The sequence below is a fragment of the Mustela erminea genome, chromosome 10, assembly GCF_009829155.1.
Source record: "Mustela erminea isolate mMusErm1 chromosome 10, mMusErm1.Pri, whole genome shotgun sequence".
NCBI classification, from domain to species: domain Eukaryota; kingdom Metazoa; phylum Chordata; class Mammalia; order Carnivora; family Mustelidae; genus Mustela; species Mustela erminea.
This window is the reverse complement of record NC_045623.1, coordinates 67,462,677-67,484,897: the sequence shown is the minus strand read 5'-3', so window position 1 is coordinate 67,484,897 and position 22,221 is coordinate 67,462,677. Positions and strand designations below refer to the sequence as shown.

Genomic DNA, 22,221 nt, shown 5'->3' with positions numbered 1-22,221 from the left:
AATTGTCAAAGCCTGAAAGCATGGTTGGTGAAATCTGACTCATATGGAGTAGCTGGACTTGAATCCTGAAGGTAGAGGGGTCAGGGGTCAGAACCAGCAGGACACAAAAGCTGAGAGCCAGAGCTCCCTCTGGGAGAAATGCCCTCTGAACCTCCTTTTTACCCTCCCCCTTGTAGGATTCCATGTGCTCATCCCACCTGGGAGAGTCCTCTGTCTTTCCACAGAGCTTACAACAGAAACTGTCCTTTCTTGACGGGAGAGGATGGCAGGAGGGGTAGGGCTGGGATCAAGAGGGTCCCTGAACGCCCTCCTCCAACCCACTCCAAGACCCTCACCAATCTCATTCATCAGGCCTCGGAGCCGCTGGACAAAGATCCCCACTTCTGCCTCACTCATCTGCTCCCGCTCCTTCAGGTCTGCACCTGCGGATGGTGAGGGGTTGGGGACAGCCTTTGTGAAATGACCCATTACTGAATCCCAGGCTGTTGGAGGATCCAGCAAAGGAGACTTGAGGACAAGCAGCCAGAGAAGAAGGCGAAACGTCAGGAAAGCATGGTCCAGGAAGCCAGGGAGGCAAAGGTTGGCGGGGGGGGGGGGGGGGGGGGGGTTGTATGTCTAAAAAGGACAGGTGCAACAACAACAACAAAAACCTTGGACATCAGAATGAAAAATTTTTGTGCCTCAAAGGACACTATCAAGAGAGTGAAAAGAAGAGGCACCTGGGTGGCTCAGTGGGTTAAACCTCTGCCTTTGGCTCAGGTCACAATCCTAGGGTCCTGGGATTGAGCCCTGCATTGGGCTCTCTATTCAGCAGGGAGCCTGTTTCCCTCTCTTTCTCTGCCTGCCTCTCTGCCTACTTGTGATCTCTGTCTGTCAAATAAATAAATAAAATATATTTTTTTTAAAAGTGAAAAGACAACCCACCAAATGGAGGAAAATACTAGCAAATCAATCACATATCTGATAAAGCGGTAATAATCTAGAATACATTAAGAACTCCTAGAACTCAGTAACAAAAACCACAAAAGACAAGGGACTTGAATAGACATTTCTGCAAAGAAAATATGTACAGATGGTCAATAAGCACAAGAAACGATGCTCAACATCATTGGTCATTAGGGAATTGCCAATAGAATCCACAAGGAGACACCAACCTCACATCATTTAGGATTACAAACAACAACAGAAACAGAAAACAAGGGCTTGCAGGGGTGTGGAGGACCCCGGTGCATTGCTGCTGGGAATGGGAAATGACGCAGCTGCTATGGAAGACACTTAGGTGCGTCCTCAAAAAGTTAGATGTAGGGATGCCTGGGTGGCTCAGTGGGTTAAGCCTCTGCCTTCAGCTCAGGTCATGATCTCAGTGTCCTGGGTTCAAGTCCCGCATCGGGCTCTCTGCTCAGCGGGGAGCCTGCTTCCTCCTCTCTCTCTCTCTCTGCCTGCTTCTCTGCCTACTTGTGATCTCTCTCTGTCCATGAATAAATTAAAAAATCTTTAAAAAAAAAGTTAGATGTAGAGTTACTATATGATCCAGCAATCCCACTCCGGAAAGAATTAAAAGCAAAGACTCAGAGATTTGCCTCCCAGTACCCATAGCAGCATTATTCACAATAGCCAAAAGGTATAAACAACCTAGTGCCCATCAAGAGAGATAAACAAGGGGCACCTGGGTGGCTCAGTCGTTTAAGTGTCTGCCTTCAGCTCAAGTCAGGATCCCAGGATCAAGTCCCATCTCAGGCTCCTTGCTCAGCAGGGAGTCTGCTGCTCCATCTCCCTCTGCCTTCTCTCCCCTGCTTGTGCTCTCCCTCTCTCTGACAAATAAATAAACAAAATCTTAAAATAACAAAAACACCACAATGTAGTATATATACAATGGAATATGATTCAGCCATATTCCATTCTGAATATGATTCAGAATTTCAGGAATGAAATTCTGCCATGCTACACCATGGATGAAACTTGAGGACATTATGCTAAGTAAAAGAACCCAGACACAAGGACCAAATGTATGATTCTGCTTGTATGAGGTAACTAGGATAGGCAAATTAATAGAGAGAGAGAGTACAACAGAGATTATCAAGGCCTGGTAGAGGAAGGAGGAATGGGGAAGAATTGCTTAATGAGTTCAGAATTTGGGATAATGAAAAATTTCTTGAACTGGATGGTGGCGATAGTTGCATGGCCTTGTGACTCAGATAGCTGCACCACACTATACTCAGTGTTACTTAATTTTATACTTAAAAATGGTTAAAATGTAAACTGTGTAATGTATATATTTACCACAATTTAAAATGTATAATATAATATTTAAAATATATTATTTCTTGGGATGCCTGGGTGGCTCAGTTGGTTAAGCGGCTGCCTTCGGCTCAGGTCGTGATCCCAGCGTCCTGGGATCGAGTCCCACATCGGGCTCCTTGCTCAGCAGGGAGCCTGCTTCTCCCTCTGCCTCTGCCTGCCACTCTGTCTGCCTGTGCTTGCTCTCACTTCTCTCTCTATGACAAATAAATAAATAAAATCTTTAAAAATATATATATATACATATATATGTATATAAATATATAATTTCTTTTCAGTTTTATTGAGAAACAGTTGACATTGATTATTTTTTAACAGGAGGGGACGAGTGTGGTCCAAGGAGACTGAGCAGTCAGGTAAGATGAGAACTGAGAAGCGAGGGCAGGATACAGTGGCATGGAGGTGGGCAAGGATCTTGGTCAAAGTAGTGTCATCTAAGGCTGGCAGGGGCGTGGAGGTAGGAGTAGGAGGTGAGTATATTCTCTTCAAGCCTGAGACTAAGAAGTCAGAGCTGAGAGCCCTTGCAAGTCTTTGATTAGTTCCAACCCCTCATGACAGATGGAGAAACTGAGGTGCAGGGAGGGGTAGGGGTGATCTCAGGATTCCAGAGCAAGTCAGGAACAGACCCAGATCTCCTACAGTGCCCCACGGCCCCTTCCCACCTTCCCACTGACCACTGTTGTCCCTTCCCCAGTCATCCCAGAGTGGGTTCTTAGCCCAGCATATCTCTCACTCACTTGCTTCTTGTGGGATGGGATGTTTCTAGTCTTTGAAACAGAAATTCATGGTGCTTGTCCTCTTGTGAGAACCAAACTGTCAAGGGGCAGTGGAGAGCTATGGTGACAGGGACTGAGATCTTGTGGATGGGCAAAGGGGCACAGAGTCCTATCTTGGCCACAGACCTTGTGAATGTCACTGGACTCGGTTTCTTCATTTCCTCAGTGAAGGGTCAGAACAAAGCATGGTGTAGCAGAAAGAACAAGGATTTGGGGATGAGAGGGGCCAAGGTAAAATTCTGTTTTACCTCTTACTAGCTGTGTAACACTAGGCAAGGAATTTTACCTCTTGAGTTTTTGAGTTCACATCTGAAAAACGGGAATAATAAGTCCTATGCTAGAGCTGACCTCAGCCCTCGACCCCCTGTAGGCTGGGGATATCCTGATGAGCCCAGAGGGAGGGGTACCGGCAGGGGAGGAAACCCACCTGCGCAGAACACACCCTTCACTCCACTTCTGAAGAGCAGAACACGCACTTGCTGGTCCTCCCGCAGCTGGGCCAGAGCTTCCAGCAGCTGCAGAGGAGACCTTGTCAGATACCCGCCAGCCCAGCCCCAGCCCAACACCCCCGCCCCACCCTGGTGTCTGCCCTTTCTCACCTGGCTGACCAAGACGTTCCCCAGAGCATTGCGGGCACTCGGTCTGTTCATCAGAATCTCAGTGATTCCTGCAAGTGACAGGGTAGCCTTGGGTGAGCCAATAGGCCTGCTCACTCCTGGGCTGGGGTGTGGAGGCAGCAGCCCGGGTTCTGGGCAACCTCTACACTTCATGAGCACTGGGACTTGGGACAAGTCACATACACCCATGCTTCAGTTTCCCTGACGATAAAATGTAGAGAATAACTGCTTGTTCCTTCTGCTTCACAGAAGTGGAAGAGCTTGTAAACCCATGGCTCAGTCTTTCTCCTGTACCCTTCGTTAGCAAATGATCTGTCAACCCAGAAGGCTGTCCTGCTGCTCCCTCTTCCTAACCTATGCAATTTACTCAGTCTCGCTGAACAATTCAACCTCTTAAACAGATCTCAGACCTTTCAGCTGATACCCTCCCTGCAGCCAGTAACCTGATATGGGCTCTCTCCTCTACTACATGAATTGCCCAACTGGCCCTCTTGCCTTCAGTCTTGCTCTTCCTCTTGTCTCCACAGTGATTCCCTCATTTGGGTCCAAATCCTCTTTCTAACCCAAATCCAATCACGTCCCTCCCTTTCCCTTCTCACCAAAATTAAGTCAAATTCCTTAATATCACCCAAAAGATGCCCCCCTTCCCCAATCTGGCCATTGCTTCCTACTCTAGCCTCAACCTACCCCCACAATCTGGGCCAGTTGTAGAGAAGAGAGCCCAGCTCTGGGCATGGGCTCAAATACTCTTATACCTTCTTGGCTGTTTTCCCTCTCATGTTTACCTATCCTTTAGTCTTCAAAGTCCTCTCATTATTTCATTCCAGGGTTCTTAGCCTTGTCTGTGGAGCAAGCCCTATTTATTAAGATGGCTTTCTCAGTGTGAGTTGATCTGTAACACGGGAAGGAACAATGAAAGTTTCAGGGCTCTCAAGGGACAGAGTTGCCAGCCAGGAGTTAGAGAACTGTGGTTCAGGACAGAAAACCATAACATTTCAGATTAGGTGGCCTCCTTGGCCTTCTTGGAAACCTTCAAAAAGTTCTTTGAGCCCAGCAGGCCTCTGGAAGTCCCACAGATGCGCCCAAGGTCTTCTCCAGCTCTAGAGCTCCAGGAGAGAAAATGCTACAACTTTAAGGAAGAAAAACTCTAGTAGATAAAGAAAAACCACACTGGAGTATAGCAGTCCAAGGTCTTCGTGGAGTATAGCAGTCCAAGGTCTTCATGGCAGATAGACCCTAGACTGGGCCCAGTCTTCATAGCCTCAATAATCTCTTTCCCTGGAGTGTGGGCAAGGCCTGTGAATTGCTTCTAACCAAAAGAATGCAGCTAAGATCATAAAATGTCACTTCCAAGACTGCGGTTTAATTATATGGCACTGGTGATGAGGTGTTAGTTCTATCATTAGGCTACAATGCATACATAAGACTCTCTCTTGCTAGGGCACACTAGCCAAACTAGTGGGCCTATAGAGAGGGTCATGTGGCAAGCAACTAGAGGCAGCCCCCAGCTTGGAAGTAGATCTCTCCTTAGTCAAGCCTACAATGAGACCACAGCCCTGGCCAACTCCTGGGATTGCAACTCAGTAAATCCCTGAAGCAGAGAACCCTGCCCAATTATGCTTGAACTTCTGACCTCCAGAAGCTATAAGACAATAAATGTGTGTTATTTTAAAGCTTGAGTTATTGTAAAGCTTAAAGTTATTGTAAAGCTTGAGGTAATTTGTTATGTGGCAATAGAAAACTAACACAGTCACGACATCTTGAGATTGATAGAAACTTTCTCTTCACTTTCCTGTTCTGTCTCCTTTCTTACTGGCTGGATGTCTCCCATATTTCATCTCTATCCCTTCTCTCCATCTTTATCTTCTTCTTCAGAAGACAAATAGGGTGCTTGGCTCAAGTCACAGCTTAGCCATTGACCTTGGGCAAGTTGGTTTACTCTTCAGGCCTTCAATTTCCTGATCCATAAAAAGAAATTATAAAAAGGTTGTTAGAGGATTTAAGGCGATAATGCTTGGGCCACCTAGCTAGCTCAGTTGCTAGAGCATGTGACTCTTACTTAATCTTGGAGTTGTTAAGTTCAAACCCTATGCTGGGTGTACGGAGTATTTAAAAATAAAATCTAAAAATCTAAAAAAAAAAAAAAAAGATGATGCCCATAAGTGCTTATCCAGAGTTTATGGGTATAGTAACAGGAAAAAGGCATAGATGCTAGGGAAAATTCCAGGATTCAAGAGAAGGAAAGAACTTCAAGCTGGGTGCTATGAGGAGCCAGACAGGGTGTCTTTGGCTTTCATTCAGTTTGTACTCCTACATGTCAAATCCTGGAGAAATAAGAGAGAACTCAGCCATGGTCCTGAAGCTTTTTGTTGAGCTCTGATACCGAGAGCATTGCCCTCTGCAGAGCAGTAGATCTGTATCACACCATCTCCGATCTTACCAAACCCACAAGCCACTGGTTAATAATTTCCTTAGCAGCTGACCTTAGCTCACTTCTAACTGCATGGCCTCCATCTCAGGTCAGGTAATATAGGGGGGAGTGGCAGGGACCAAGGGCAGGCTGCTTTGGGTCACTTTGGCATGAAGATTATTTGAGTTAAAAAACAGTCAAACCCAGCAAATTCAGGAAGAGCTCTTTACCTCCCCCTCCCCAACAACTGCCCAAAAATAATTTAGATACAGGATCTGATCCAGGAAGAGCGTTATCACCATAAATAACTACTGTGAACTATGTATGGTAGACTGGGAGGAACATAGCAAGACCTGATTTGTTATTGTTGTTTAAGATTCATTTATTGATTTATTTTTAAAAGATTTTATTTATTTATTTGACAGAGAGAGAAAGATCGCAAGTAGGCAGAGAGGCAGGCAGAGAGAGAGGGGAGGAAGCAGGCTCCCTGCTCCGCTCTCTGCGGAGCAGAGAGCCTGATGCGGGGCTCCATCCCAGGACCCTGGCACCATGACCTGAGTGGAAGGCAGAGGCTTTAACCCCCTGAGCCACCCAGATGCCTTGTTTAAGATTTATTTACTTGAGGGGCACCTGGATGGCTCAGTCAGTTAAACGGACTGCCTTTGGCTCAGGTCATAGTCCTGGGGTCCTGGGATGGAGCCCAAAGTCCGGGTCCCTGCTCAGTGGGGAGTCTGCTTCTCCCTCTTTCTCTGCTCCTTCCCCCAACTTATGCTCACTCTCTCAAATAAATAAATAAAATCTTTTCAAAAAAAGGTTTATTTATTTGAGAGAGAGGAGAACTCAAGAGAGCAAGTAGAAGGTAAGGGACAAAGGGAGAGAGAGAAAGACGTTAAGCATACTTGCTGACTGCTGAGCCTGAGCAGCAACCAAGACTCAGAAGTTTAACCCCTTAACCGACTGTGTCACCCAGGCAGCCTATGGCCTGTTTGATCAAAGTCCTCTATGACCCATTGTTTCTGGGTGGCCCAGCAAACATTTGTTTAGCAAACATTTACTCCTTTTCATCTTTTTTGTGAATTGTATTCCTTCCCTCTGAAGTTCCAGACCCCTACCCTCTTCTCCTTAGGTCAGAGTGACTTATGTATCTCATTTTGCCCGTTTTTGGAATTTCCATGTCTGTATGAATTCCCTGTACATACAGAATTAAATTTGATTTTCTCCTGTTAATCTATTTCACGTCAATTTGATTCTTAGTCCAGCCAGAAAGACCTTGAAGAGGACAGAAAATTCTTGCTCCCTGGAAGAGTCAATAGAAAGCACACTGTAAGGGGTACCAGGGTGGTTCAGTCAGCTAAGCATCTAACTTCTGCTCAGGTCTCAGGGACCTGGGATGGAGCCCCACGTTGGGCTTCCTGCTCAGTGCGGAGTCTGCTTCTCCCTCTCCCTCTGCCCCTACCCCCTGCTTGTGTGCGCACGTGTGCGTCCTCTCTCTCGCAAATAAATAAATCATTTATTTTTTTAAGAACTTTTTTTTTTTAAAGATTTTATTTATTTATTTGACAGACAGAGATCACAAGCAGGCCGAGAGGCAGGCAGAGAGGGTGGGGAAAGCAGGCTTCCCGCTGAGCAGAGAGCCTAGTGTGGGGCTCAATCCCAGGACCCTGGGATCATGACCTGGGCGGAAGGCAGAGGCTTAACCCACTTAGCCACCCAGGCGCCCCAGATAAAATCATTTAAAAAAGAAAAAAGAAAACACTGCAAGGTATTAGGGACCAAGTGGTTTTACAACCCCATACTATATAGAAGGGGAAACTGAGCCCCAGAGAAGAAGTGAATGTGCCTTATATTAACAGCCGGACTCAGCTGGCAATCCTTATTTCCACAGAGCTAACAGCCTATGAGAGAGCCCAGTCCAGATAAATGGAAAGTAAAGGGATAATGGGAGGGGGAGGAGTAATTGCAGAAGGACTTATATCAGCAGAGAGGAAAGAGAATTCAAGGGGACAAAACAGAAGTGGGACGGTGTAAGATGAACCCCCACTGGAAGAGAGAAGATGGGAAGGTGAGGTGGTGGTGCTGAACCCTGCGCACCCAGCTAAGGAACTGAGTCAAGTCATAAGAAGAGCCAAGAGTGGTTAAAAATCTAATCCCATTTTCTTTTCTTTTTTTAAAGATTTTATTTATTTATTTGACAGAGAGAGACACAGTCAGAGAGGGGACACAAGCAGGAGGAATGGGAAAGGGAGAAGCAGGCTTCCCACTGAGCAGGGAGCCCGATGTGGGACTGGATCTCAGGACGCTGGGACCACGACCTGAGCCAAAAGGCAGATGCTTGAGGACTGAGCCACCCAGGCGCCCCAACTAATCCTATTTTCAAGGGCAACAGGTAAAGAAGTGCAGAATGCTGTGATGCCATCAGCTTCCGTAGGAGCAGAAGCCCTGCCTTCTAACGCAAACATCAAATGACTCTAAAATGGGCTGGAGGGGAATGGATTCTCCTCTGTGAGCCTCCCCCTCCTCCTGCCTCCTCCACCTTTTCTCAGTAGTTCCCTTCTCCTGGCCTTTCTCCTGCCTTCTACTTGCCCTCTAGCAAGGGCAGAGGCTTAATCTGCCAATCCTTGGGGGTGTTTTGGGGATAAAACATTCTGTCATTTGCAAGTGAGCCTTAATTTGACAAGTGATTGTTTTGTAAAGTTGAGGCACAAGTCCTTGTTTCAGGTCACTGATTATCAAAGAGATAGTGATCTGGAGAGCCTGGGTGGCTCAGTGGGTTAAGCCTCTGCCTTTGGCTCAAGGTTCTGGGATCAAGCCCCACATCTGGCTCTCTGCTCAACAGGGACCCTGCTTCTCCCTCTGCCTGCTTGTGCTCTCTGGCGCTCTCTCTGTCAAATAAATAAATAAGATCTTTAAAACAACAACAACAACAACTTAGAATCAGCTTGCATTCCCACCAACAGTGTAGGAGGGTTCCCTGCACTGTTTGCTGCTCATCATGACCCCCTGGAGTCATACCATAAGAACCTGGATGGACCCTTGGATAGATTCTAACTGCCAAACAGCCCACTGCCTTATTTCAGCAGGAAGCAGCCAGAGCGGTCATCGTCCCATTCCGTAAGGGCAGTTAGAGTTACTGTTCCAGGGGGCGGAATGAGGAAGGGACAGGGGAGCTATGTAGGGAGAGATAGGGAGCTAAGTGATCAGGCTCTCAGAAATCCCCAAAAGGTGGAGGTGTGGGGAAACCAGAAATAGGGGACAAATCGGACCACCCTGCCCTAGGCGTGGGGGTGGGTGTCTTTATGGTAACAACCTGTGACCAACAAAGAATCACCGGCCCCTAAAAAAGGAGTAAGTCAAGATGATTGGTTAAGTTAAGAGGATTTAAGTTCCCTGGTTAGCTTTCTATAAAAGACCAACCCTAATGGCCCTGGTTGACAACCCTGGTGGGGACCCCTCTCATTCTTGAGAGGTTTTTCTGTATCTTCACTTAATAAACTTCTCTACATTGTCAAACAAACAAAACAAAACAAAAACCTTTGAATCAGGCAGGGGGAAAAATGAAGGAATAAACACAAGATGTATACAGTACACCACCATCTATGTACATTAGAACTACGTAAATTAGGGCGCCTGGGTGGCTCAGTGGATTAAGCCGCTGCCTTCGGCTCAGGTCATGATCTCAGGGTCTTGGGATTGAGCCCTGCATCGGGCTCTCTGCTCAGCAGGGAGCCTGCTTCCCTCTCTCTCTCTCTCTCTGCCTGCCTCTCTGTCTACTTGTGATTTCTCTCTGTCAAATTAATAAATAAAATCTTAAAAAAAAAAAAAAGAACTACGTAAATTAAAACACAAACCAAGTTACAACAAATTTAGGGAGAGGGCTTGGGATTGGGGAGAAAGTAAAGCCAAAACAGAACTGGTTTTGCCCTGATGGTAAATGAGGCCCGTGAGTAACCCCACTGAACGCACTTTGGTCTCCTCTCACCCCTGCAAAAACAACACAACAGGTGCAATCGAAAATGTTCTCTGCCAGTTGATGAGGGAGAAGGTAGGCTGAGGGCAAAGCACAAGCTGCTCTGTGACACCTGCCCCTGCCCTGCACCCAGCTAGAACAAGTGCGACATTCCTCAGGCACACCTGGCTGCCCCAGAACAAAGGAAAGGGGAAAAACAAAAGGTTAACTGCTGGAGATCAGCTTCCAGCAGGACTCCAGTCTTGATCCATTTGCAACTGCTTTAATGATTCGTAAGAAAAAAGCAATCTCCAGAAACCTATAGACTCAACTTCCTGGAGCCCTAACATTACCCACCTGTCCAGAGGATAGAAAATCTTACATAATCAGTCCCTCTTCATGATGAGGAAACAGAAGGCTGGCTGAGGACAAAGCAAAAGCTGACACCCAGCAACCTTCTCCCACCCCCACTCCTGGGAGGGACATACGTGACATTCTTTAGGAATCTCCCAGCTATCTTAATAGCTTGCTAAAAAGGGCAGAACAACCTTGGCAATGGCAAGGACTCTGGTATCTGGTATCATGTAGGTCCTCTTTGGCATACGAAAGTTCTATTGAAACCTCCCTTTTCCTTACTTCCCCCACCCCCATGATATATAACTGCCCACCCCTCACAACCCAGGGGCAGCAGCTCTTCCTGCCCACAGGTGCTGTCCCCATGCCTTAATATACCACCATTTTGCACCAAAGATGTCTCAAGAATTCTTTCTTAGTCCTTGACTCTGGACCTCCCTCCACCAAACCTCACGTATATTCTAGAATTTCATCATTTGGTGGCCGAACGTGGGAGTGTGAGTCTTTACATTTGGACTCTGAGCTTCAGTGCAAAATTCTCTCCTCTTCCTTTAGTCTCATTTCAGGGGCTTTTCAAGGAGTGTGGTCTTACTGGAACACAAATGCAAGTTGATTGCTCAGGCTGGAATCCTCTAACCTGTGGCTATTCTACAGGGAGGAGAATGTCTGCGTTTTGGCTGGAAGTCAGTACCCTGGCCAGAATGGTAGTAAGACTCAGAAACTTGATGCCCTCTCTCTGTTCCTGTTCTTACACCAAGTGGTCTTGTCTTGGGCTCGGGACAGCCACCTAAGTCACCAGGACGGCTGCCAACCTTAAGAATCCCGTGTGAGATTTCCTCCTGATTGGTCTAATGTGATCCCCTCCACATCCCTGGCCTAGCCATTTCTGGCCGCAGGACCACCACTGGAAGCCGGTCAAAACCAGTACCTGATTGAATTAAAATGCAACCAGGGACCATTTCCTAGGTAAGTTTGCTGTAAGGACCACATGTGTTGGAATGTCACATAGACCATGATGGATTTCAATCTTTACTGTTTCTCGTCAGTGTCTTCTACAGACTACTTAAAGCTACGAAATTGGGTAATTTCCTCTTGACAAACTTGTCCAGTATTTCTTTTTTTTTAAGATTTTTAATTTTTATTTATTTGACAGAGATCACAAGTAGGCAGAGAGAGAGGAGGAAGCAGGCTCCCCGCTGAGCAGAGAGCCCGATGCAGGGCTCCATCCCAGGACCCCGAGATCGTAACTTGAGCCAAAGGCAGAGGCTTTTAACCCACTGAGCCACCCAGCGCCCCACTTTTCTAGTATTTCCATGGGTTAAAATGGCAAAACAGTATGCAATCTTCAGGACAGAAGATGGCATAGCATGGCACAGTATTTTGGTCCATTTACCAGGTACCCATTGGCAGCCTAGGATGCAATGGGGAAGGGTAGGGGCGCCGGCACCCCTCCAGGGCCTTTTACGTGCAGGAATGCCTTCCCGGGTAAGGCAGGATCGTGATCAATAGCGATGTCTTGAGGGAAGCCTCAGGTTGATTTTGACACACGGGAACCTCTGACATAATCCAGTGTGGGACGCCACCCAGGAGTCAGGAGGGATTTGGTAATGGACCTTCTTTACTGGGAGCATGGCCTCAGTAGCCTTCTTCAGTTTCCAAGGACTCTACCTTAGAGTGCCTTTTAACCCACTGGAAATAATTTGGATTGCAAAACTTAGGAAAGGATAGAGCTCCTGTCACACTGCATGGCCTCAGTGGGATCTATCAGTTAGATCTCCTCTGCAGGAAACAGGGCAAATGGACCTAGGGTACCTTCATTGCTCATAGCTAGGCCTTCAATGCTCTACACCAGGACCCCGAACTAAAGGCCTTTTGCAGAATGTGTTTGCCCAAATGAGTCAGCTAGTAAACTCCCTCCAGATATGCTGGATGATAATTATGTAAAGAAGCCTTCTCCTTGTAAACCCAGGTTGCTGGAGGATACACAGGCCATCCCTAGCAAAGGGGACTCTGACTTTCTCTCTGTCCCTCCTAATAGATGTGGGGGCTTCTCCCTCACTCATTTCCTGTGTTAATGGCTTTAACTGGAGCCAATTGGGGTTAGTCTAACTCAAGGCAAAGATTTTAAGGAATATTCCCAAGCAGCTGCCCAAACTCCTTTGTTTCAGGGAAATTCGCTCTCTTCTCTGGCCGGACATGGACTGCTTAACCTCTCCCCCCTTTTTGGCGGGAAAACACAGCGTGTGTTTCTCTGTTGGGGCTGATGAGCTCTAAAACCAGGAATCCTTTCTCTGCCTCTTGGCAGCACTTTGTTTCTTCTGTCTCCCCCTTCTCCCGTTTCTGCACCATCGTGGTGCGGCCTGCAAGACTGGCCTCCAGACCATGCACCAAGGCTCCTTCTCTCTTCACTACTAAGGAGCAAGAAGAGCACCCCGGACCTAACACCCCCAACTTCAGATTTCCCCACCCGTGTCTTAGGTAAATACTGAAAATGGGGTGGGCCCTGGTGGAACATAAATCAGTATTTAAATTAAGTTACGTTTGTTGGTTTAATTAAGATAGACCTGTCTTCGAAGTTACAGCAGTAAGTGTGAAACTTTTATTCTGTCAAGGTTTACTGAAGGTCAAATAACCTCATGTTACCTCCGCTGGGCTGTTAGCAAAAAGATGACTAAACTGATGGTTCATTGTCTCAGAGTTTTCATGGGTAATTGTTAATATAGCTTTCAAAGTCTTTGGTAACCTGAAAGTTAAAGTTTTGCTTGGATGACAAAGGGAATTCAATTCATTGGACATCTAGGTCTTTCAAATAGGATAAAATGCTAAGTCAAGTAAATGCTTTTGACTTACTGCAAAGAAACTAAGAATATTTAAATCTGTTGGTAAACATGTTTTATGCTTAACTGATTTATAAGTTTGCCATCTGAAAATTCTGTTGCAACAGTTCACAAGTTGTTAATACTTAACTGACTAGAGACTAAGGTGTTTCTAAGAGTACAAAATTCTAACTGTAACTAAGACTAATGGAAATATGGGAAACAATTCTGTATGTGGAAAAATAGATACTTAAGAAAGATATGGAGGGACGCCTGGGTGGCTCAGTTGGTTAAGTGGCTGCCTTCAGCTCAGGTCATGATCCCAGCGTCCTGGGATCGAGTCCCACATCGGGCTCCTTGCTCGGCAGGGAGCCTGCTTCTCCCTCTGCCTCTAGCCTGCCACTCTGTCTGCCTGTGCTTGCGCTCTGTATCTCTCTCTCTCTCTCTCTCTCTAACAAATAAATAAAATCTTTAAAAAAAAAAAAAGAAAGAAATATATGGAATGGGAATGCATTTGTTAAAGATAAAAGGTAATTTTGTTCTAAATGAGATGGTTTGAAAAGAAGTGGCTTGGGACAAAATATAAATGTAAAAGAAAGTAAAAGGTTTGTGAAGGGAAACCTTCAGAAAAAAAGTTTTAGGTGTGGTCAGAACAGACTAAGATTGAAATGAATGGGTTTTAAAGGTATACTGGTATAAGATTAAAATGGTCTCCATTCAAAAATACAGTTTTCTTAAATTAATCTGCTGTTAGGAAGAAAATGTAAATAGTTGTTCCCTCTTTGCCTGCCCAGAAAAACCATTTCCCACATTTTTCCTGTATCAGGTCTTTAACATCCCTAATTATATTTAGGCAAGTGCTTTAAAATTTTATACGACTTTAGCAGATGTTGACAAGATTTAAATTGTAAATGAAATCTCTTTAACTCATTAGAATTTTCCTTGGTATGCTAAGTTACTCAGGAAGTACTGCTAAACAAATAATAAACCTTGGGTTACATTTGAGTAAATGCTACAACTATTCTAGAGATTCTATGCATTTCCTAAAGTTTTAAATTTTATATATATATAGATATAGATATAAATATATATATATAGGTATATCTATATATAGATATAGATATATATATATAGATTTTTTTTTTTTTTGGTCAGAGAGAGTGAGCACAGGCAGACAGAGTGGCAGGCAGAGGCAGAGAGAGAAGCAGGCTTCCTGCTGAGCAAGGAGCCCGATATGGGACTCGATCCCAGGACGCTGGGATCATGACCTGAGCCGAAGGCAGCTGCTTAACCAACTGAGCCACCCAAGCGTCCCTTTTATATATATATTTTTAAGATTTTATTTATTTATTTGATAGGCAGAGATCACAAGTAGGCAGAGAGGCAGGCAGAGAGAGAGAGGGGGAAGCAGGCTCCCTGCTGAGCAGAGAGCCCGATGCGGGGCTCAATCCAAGGACCCTGGGCTCATGACCTGAGCCGAAGGCAGAGGCTTTAAGCCACTGAGCCACCCAGGCACCCCAGTTTTAATGTTTGATAGCTCATCACTTGATACTGTAATTACTGAAGTGTTATGTGTCAGTGGGTCGCAGAATAACTGAGTTTCTTTGTCTACAGTATCATAGTGAAATCTCAGATCATTAACAATGTCCATTTCTGAGTTTTTTTTGTTTTAATTCTCTTGTAAAATGAGTTTCACCTTAAAGGAGATTCATATAAAGGACTTTAAGGACAAAAACAGGTATTCTCTATATTAAAAATCCTAAAACTGAAATGGGTAAGAATTTCCAGAACTAAAGCTGCATTCAAACTAAACCAGAATTAGTAACATGGGGTTAAATTAACTAAAAGATGATAGTGTTAAGTCTTATTTTAAACACTGCTGGGTCTCTAATGTTTGCTCTTCCACACTAAGGAAAATTTTACTTAAGTTATCTGTGACTTACAGAAATGTAAAAATACTAATTTGTAAACAAATCAAAGCATTCAACTCTTCTATCTGAACTCTCTGAAACTCAAATGGTCTCAGTAAGTATTCTTCCATGGCAATCATTTATTTGCATAAGTTCAGTAAGAATCTGTTCTTGTAACAGGACACCATTAGTAATTTTACCAAGACTTTGAGTGGAATGTCATATTTGAGAAAGACATACATAGACTCAGATATGACCAAACAGCTTTTAGGAACTAAGGTTGACTTTATGAAACTTGGAACCATAAAGCCCCTTGGACTGTTGGCCTAGTACCCTGCTTACAGAGTTCCCAGCAGCCTCACCAGGTGAGTAAAGAATGTCACTTCCTTGCAGGTGCAGAAACCTCAGGATACTTTTGGGACCTCAGAAAGAGGAATCTGCCCAAATCGACAGGTATTGCAGGCATGTCTGATGGCAAGTAATGTGGCTTGGCTTCTGGCCTGGAGAGGCTACTAAAAGTTCAACCTAGAGATTCCTTATAAGAAGTTCCAGCAAAGCAGATTCTTAAAGATCTATATGATCACTCACTGTTCTTGCTCATCTTATGTAAATAATTAGGCCAAGTTTGTTAAAACTGGACTTGTTTTTCAAATAAATTAGTCCTGATTTGGCTATCTCTGGAAATGAGGGTTATTTTAGAGAAAAAAATTATGTTTTAATGACACACCTTTGCTGCCTGTCAAAAAGGCCGAGACTGGGGAATACCGACCTGTTTAGGACTTGTGGGAAGTTAATAAACGGGTTGAAGATATCCACCTGATGATGCCTAACCCCTATACCCTACTCTCCTTCCTGGGCCCCAAAAGAACTGTGTATACCGTCTTACATCGCAAGGATGCATTTTTCTGCATACCTTTAGCAAGGGGATCTCAGCCCCTTTTTGCTTTTGAGTGGTCTGACCCACAGGAAGGGTTCCAAGGCCAGCTCACCTGGACAAGACTTCCCCAAGGATTCAAGAATTCACCCACTATCTTTGACAAGGCCCTACATGAGGATTTGCATGAGTACAGAACCTCCAACCCAGGAGTCATTCTGTTACAGTATGTTGATGACTTGCTGATAGCCACTGAGGACTATGAGTCATGCTTGCGGGGGACGAGAGCTCTCTTACAGACTCTGCAGGAAAAAGGGTATTGGGTGTCAGCAAAGAAAGCACAGCTTTGTCAGAGCCACGCTACTTATTTAGGCTTTGATGTCCACGAGGGAGTCCATTCACTGTCTAAGTCCAGGAAACAGGTGACCACCCGATACCCCTGCCCCACCACACCCCGACAAGTGAGGGAGTTTCTTGGGATGGTGGGCCACTGTAGGCTGTGGATACTGCGGTTCATGGAGATTGCCCAACCTCTCTACGAACTGACTAAGGGAGGACTCATTATGGTAGAGTGGCCAGCTGAGGCAGAAGCATTTCAAAAATTACAAACAGCCTTACTGAGTGCCTCAACACTGGCCATCCCAGATGTTACCAAGCCCTCCCACTTTATGTGGATGAAAAGGCAGGGGTGGCCAAAGGAGTTTTGACTTAGACTCTGGGGCCTTGGCAAAGACCAGTAGCCTATCTTAGCAAGAAACTAGACCCAGTAGCGGCCGGGTTCCCCCCTTGCCTCCGCATAATTGCTGCCACGGCCCTCCTGGTCAAGGATGCAAGTAAATTGACTTTGGGTCAAAATCTCATCTTGACCACCGGTGGATGACAAATGCCCGAGTTACAGGGTATCAGACCCTCCTCCTCAACAAACCGAAAGTGACTTTCCAGCCCCTGGCGGTGCTAAATCCAGGCACATTGCTGCCAGAGGAGCTGGCTGACCACCCACACAACAGCAGGGAGATCCTAACCCAGGTCACAGGAATAAAGCTGGGTCTCAGAGACACTCCCCTCCTGGATGCGGAGATGACTCTGTTCACAGATGGGAGTAGCTACATGGTTGATGGAAAGAGGTATGCAGGGGCTGCAGTGGTTTCTCCTGAGCAGGAACTCTGGACGGCAGCCCTGCCACACAGAACCTAGGTGCAAAAAGCGAAGCAGATTGCACTCACCAAGGCACTGCAGATGGCCAAGGTCACTGCAGGCATTACAGTCTGTCTTAAAAAGAGGCCACGAGGGATCCAAACTGCCCACACTGAGATGGAGATGGAGGTGGAACCACATCCTTACCAACTGGGGGACTTGATTTGAATACGCCGCCACCAAGTGGGAAACTTAGAGCCTCGCTGGAAGGGACCGTTTACTGTCATCCTGACCACGCTCACATCAATAAAAGTAGAAGTCATCAGGGCCCGGATTCACGCATGTCACATCAAACGAGCCAAGGACGAGGACGTCCCCCAGAGATGGATGCTGCTGCCGATGCACCCCGCTGATTGAGGACTAAAGCTAAGACTCAAAAAACAATGAGTTCATTGAGTTCATTGTTGCTCCTATTGTTAAATGTTACTTTTTGGCCCCTGCATTATAAATGCCCTAATGTCATTTGTACAAAAGAGGACATAGAACTGGCTGAAAAGTCAAGGATTTGACTAATCTCCAAAGAAAAGGGGGATACTTAGCCAGAGCGACTCCATCTCGGTTAAACAGTGATTTTGTTCTTTATGCAGTAAGACTTAAACTGACCCTGCCCGCCACCCCCAGGGGAACTTACTTAAAAGCAAGTCTGGGAAACCAGTAAAATATGGTTGACCAGTCCCTGATAACAGAGCCCAAATACAAGGATGGGTCAGGTCAGGTGGAGATAACAGAGCCCAGAATGCAGGGATGAGTCAGGCCAGGTGGAGACATCCAATCAGTAAAGCATGCATCCTGTCTCCCTAGCTACCAATGAATATGGGCCCCGCCTTTTGGGTGCCAAACTAGGGCACCAGTTCTGACCAGAGTGATAGATAGGCTAGTTCAAACAGCTACTATAGGGTAAATTGTAATTCCATTGGCCACCCATGTGTGACCTAGCATGACTATGCAACTTCCTCTGTGTATTACAATCTCATTGGCCAGGCTCAACCACATGGCCTTTGCTCTATAAAAGCTAGTCTGTGAGGCTGGGGGTCGTCACTCTCTCCGTAAGAGACGGTCCTGACCAGTCGGTTTGATTCTCGATACTGGCATGAAATAAAGCTTTGCTTGACCTTCACTTTGTATCAGTCTCGCTCCTTTGATAATGGACCCCATCAGAACTTGTCAAATTTTAAACCTAGTTACCCTATGACCCTTGTACTTCTCTATAGAGCAAAACTGTTCAGAGGTTATATTTTTTTTTTAAGGTTTTCAGTTTTGTTTTTTTTTTAATATTTTATTTATTTATTTGACAGAGAGAGAGATCACAAGTAGGCAGAGAGGCAGGCAGAGAGAGAGAGGAGCCTGCTGAGCAGAGAGCCCGATGCGGGGCTTGATCTCAGGACCCTGAGATCATGACCTGAGCCGAAGGCAGAGGCTTTAAACCACTGAGCCACCCAGGCGCCCCTGTTCAGAGGTTATTGATCTTACTTTATTTAGTTGGCCATATTTAAGATGCCCCTATTAAAAATACGAATGATAGTTGGTTTACTGATAACAATAGTTTTCATAAAAGGAATAAGAAAAGATGGTAATGCTGTAGTGCTCACTAGCACTTTGCAATTGCCAAAGCCTTAAAAACTAATATTAATACTGATTCCAAAGATGCTTTCCTAGTCCTACATGTCCATGGAGCAATTTGGAAGAAAAGGGGTTTATTATCAAGCCATAACTCCACAGTCCAATACAGGCCTAAAATTATTAACTCTTCTTAAGGCTGTACACCTACCTAAGGAGATAGCTGTAATTCACTTCAAAGGACGTTCAAAGGATATGACCTTAGGAACCAATGAAAGTAATATAGGGTTTACACAAGGCCACTGATTTGGGCAAAAAGGCCGTGGGAGGTGAGAAAAACTTTGTGAAGGAAAATTGTCCATAGGTTTGGACTCCCTTGGTCCCTACAAAGTAATGATGGACTACCTTTTATTACACATTAAAAAGATGGCTCTCCAAAACTGAATAGCCCTTGATATCTTGACTGTAGTTACAGAAACCCAAAATTGGAAGACTTGTCTCCTAACAGAACCCAGTGGTTAGTTATATGGCCACTGTTCCCTGGGTTTTGCTTGGAATCACGGATGCATTATTAAAGCCATTACCAACCTGGCCAACCTTCCAAACTTAAAACAGTGGTGAACTTGTTCTGTCTCATTGATATGACCAACTAACATCCACTTTTGTTCCCCCTTTGGAACTGGAGGACGTTTGGCACATGGAAGCGCTTACAAAGTACATGGTCAGTCCTAAATGACCCTCAAAGTAGCATTTCTCTATTAAAATGTTATGGTGATACAAATATGTAAAGCAGCTTTACCAAATAGAATGGTATTGAATGTTTTAACTGCTACACAAAGTAGAAGTTGTGCTATTGATGGGGTCCGTGAACAAAGGAGCAAGACTGATACAAAGTGAAGGTCAAGCAAAGCTTTATTTCCCGCCAGCACCAAGAATCAAACCGACTGGTCAGCGCCATCTCTTACAGAGAGATGGATGACCCCCAGCTTCACAGACTAGCTTTTGTAGAGCAAAGGCCATGTGGTTGAGTCTAGCCAATGAGATCGTTTCCACCCTGCCTGACTCGTCCTTGCATTCTGGACTTTGTTGTCTCCACCTGACCTGACCCATCCTTGTATTTGGGCTCTGTTATCAGGGCCTGGTCGACCATATTTTACCGGTTTCCCAGACTTGCTTCTAAGTAAGTTCCTCTGGAGGGGGTGGGCAGGGTCAGTTTAAGTTTTACTGCATAAACAACAAAATCACTGTTTAACCAAAATGGAATTGCTCTGGCTAAGCAGGCCCTTACATTATCACAAAAACAAAATACTATGGTTATATTCCAGATTATCACAAAATATTTCTTGGGTTATGACATACTCAAGTTAGCACTTTAAACAGTCCCTCTCTCCTTTAATGATTGATTAAACTCCTGGACTGGAAAAGGGCTTTTTGTCAACTAGCAAAAAACTTAATTTGAGCTTCATTTTCTTTTTGCTACATTAATCATGTTTTGCTGTTTCTCGCATGTCTCCTCATCTGGCGTCGACTCCTTCACTGCCATAACTTCCACAGATGATCCTTTCCACTTGGGAAGATCACCTGAGCTGTCTCCCCTGGATTCAGCTGCCTCAGACTTTCCTAACTCCCCTACACAGTCCCCAACTGACCAGTGTTGACCTGAGTAGGTAGGGACAACTCTACGCCCCTGTTCAGCGGGAAGATGTTACAGAAGCTAAGACCTTCCACCTTCCACCTTAAAGATTTCAGGGTCAAAATTGTTCAGGTGGGAATGATGAGGGAACAGAAGGCTGGCTGAGGACAAAGCAAAAGCTGACACCCAGCAGCTTTCTCCTACCCACCACTCCTAGGTGGGACATATGTGACATTCTTTAGGAATCTCCCAACTGTCTTAATGGCTTGCTAAAAAAAAGAGGGGGGGGGCAGAATGACCTTGGCAATGGCTAGGCCTTTGGTATCTGGTATCTTGTAGGTCCTCTTTAGCATATGAAAGTTCTATCAAAACCTCCCTTTTCCTTACTTCCCCCACCCCCATGGTACATAACCTACCACCCCTCACAACTCAGGGGCAGCAGCTCTTCCTTCCCATGGGTCCTGTCCCCATGCCTTAATATACCACCATTTTGCACCAAGATGTCTCAAGAATTCTTTCTTGGTCCTTGGCTCCAGACCTCACTCCACAAAACCTCAGATATATTCTAGAACTTAATCACTCAAAACCCCTGGACTCTCTTTCTTCCCAGAGGTCCTGTCCCTGTGCTTTAACAAAACCACCTTTCCCAATTCCTACCAAGAATTCTTTCCTGGCCATAGTCTCCAAACCATGTCACCAGGGATCATTGGGAACTTTCTGACTCAAAAAGGCACAAACGTCAGCCAGCGTGGGCCTGGAGAGAGCGCAGGGCAACAAGCCCAGCTCCCGCCCCTTCTCTGCTCTGCTCTCGTTCCTCCTTGGTCCGCCCCACTGGCGGATTGGCTCGGCTGCCTCGCTCCTCTGGAACCTAGCCAGGACTCGGCCCGGAGGGTTAGAGCCTTTTAATTAAAGTTACTGGGGGTGGAAGCGGTGGTACTGGTGCTGGCGGTGGGTGCCTCTACTATCCTTGAGCGAGTTGCCTTCCCCTCCTTTAAAGCCCCCAGCTCCCGAATGGGGGACTGAAGGGACCTAGGTGACCTCAGTTAGGGTCGGGGCGGCTAGCAGGGTGGTCACCCACCTCCCCAGGCTTCGGAAAGGCTTGGGGAGCCTTGACTGGGAAACCGCAGCTGGGAATCAAATCGTCAAACGCAGTGAGCGGCCCGCCTTCCCCTTACTGGTGTCTTTCCGCTGTCGTGGGCCCCCTGGCCCTGGCTCCCGCGCCGCCTCGGCGCTCCCCGGGACAGCGCCCTTACCTTGGTCGCGGCCGGTGAGGGCGCGCACTTGGATCTCCGGGTCCCCAGTAGCTCCATGGGAGGCGCAGCCCCGGGTGCGAAGGGATCTCCAGGGGCCTGGAAGGCGCAGGGCGCTGGTCAGGGCGCGCAGCATCTGGGCGCAGGCTGGGAAGGTGCCAAGACCCCGTCCACTACTCCGTCCACGCCGGAGAGAGCTCGCAGCTGTGTCCCTGGTTTTCGCAACTGCTCCACCTAGGGGCGCACAGCCCAGAGCGGTTCTCCACGCCGCTTGCCTTTTGGAGACTTGGAACCCTGGCTAGGCGAAGCCCACCCAGCTCCGCTGCGTGATTTGGGGCAAGGATGCCAACCTCTTAAGGGTCAGTGTTTTTAATCAGTAAAGCCGGGTTCATAATAATGACTACTGTCAAAGATACAGGGGGAGGCTAGTTAAAGTGAGAACAGGTTTTACTCATTAATAGATAATACACTACAGCAAAAGGGACTGTCCTGTGTGAACTGGACTTAAACTTCTGTTTGTACAGAGGTGACTGAAAGTTTTGAAGGGAGAAGGAGAGAATATGGAGGTGGGTGAACCGGGCCTGCA

General features: G+C 46.1%; 1 protein-coding gene and 1 long non-coding RNA gene across 6 annotated transcripts in view; one reads left to right on the top strand and one right to left on the bottom strand.

Moving 5' to 3' along the window:
- The window catches only part of ECHDC2 (enoyl-CoA hydratase domain containing 2), a 32,091-nt gene extending 10,085 nt beyond the window's left edge, over nucleotides 1–22,006 (bottom strand). The window contains exons 1-4 of one of the 5 annotated variants that reach the window (XM_032303645.1): nucleotides 21,639–22,006; nucleotides 3,674–3,741; nucleotides 3,502–3,589; nucleotides 336–422 (exon numbers count right to left, since the gene is read on the bottom strand). In XM_032303645.1, the coding sequence (XP_032159536.1) occupies nucleotides 336–422; nucleotides 3,502–3,589; nucleotides 3,674–3,741; nucleotides 21,639–21,771 (376 nt within the window). In that variant the 5' untranslated portion in view covers nucleotides 21,772–22,006. The remainder of the gene's footprint in view (nucleotides 1–335; nucleotides 423–3,501; nucleotides 3,590–3,673; nucleotides 3,742–21,638) is intronic. The other 4 variants (XM_032303644.1, XM_032303646.1, XM_032303642.1 and 1 more) reach the window with 4 other exon arrangements.
- LOC116568126 lies at nucleotides 18,392–18,746 on the top strand. The gene is made up of 2 exons (XR_004276511.1): nucleotides 18,392–18,423; nucleotides 18,652–18,746. It is a non-coding gene; the product is annotated as an uncharacterized LOC116568126 (long non-coding RNA).
- Nucleotides 22,007–22,221: the final 215 nt, after the last annotated feature.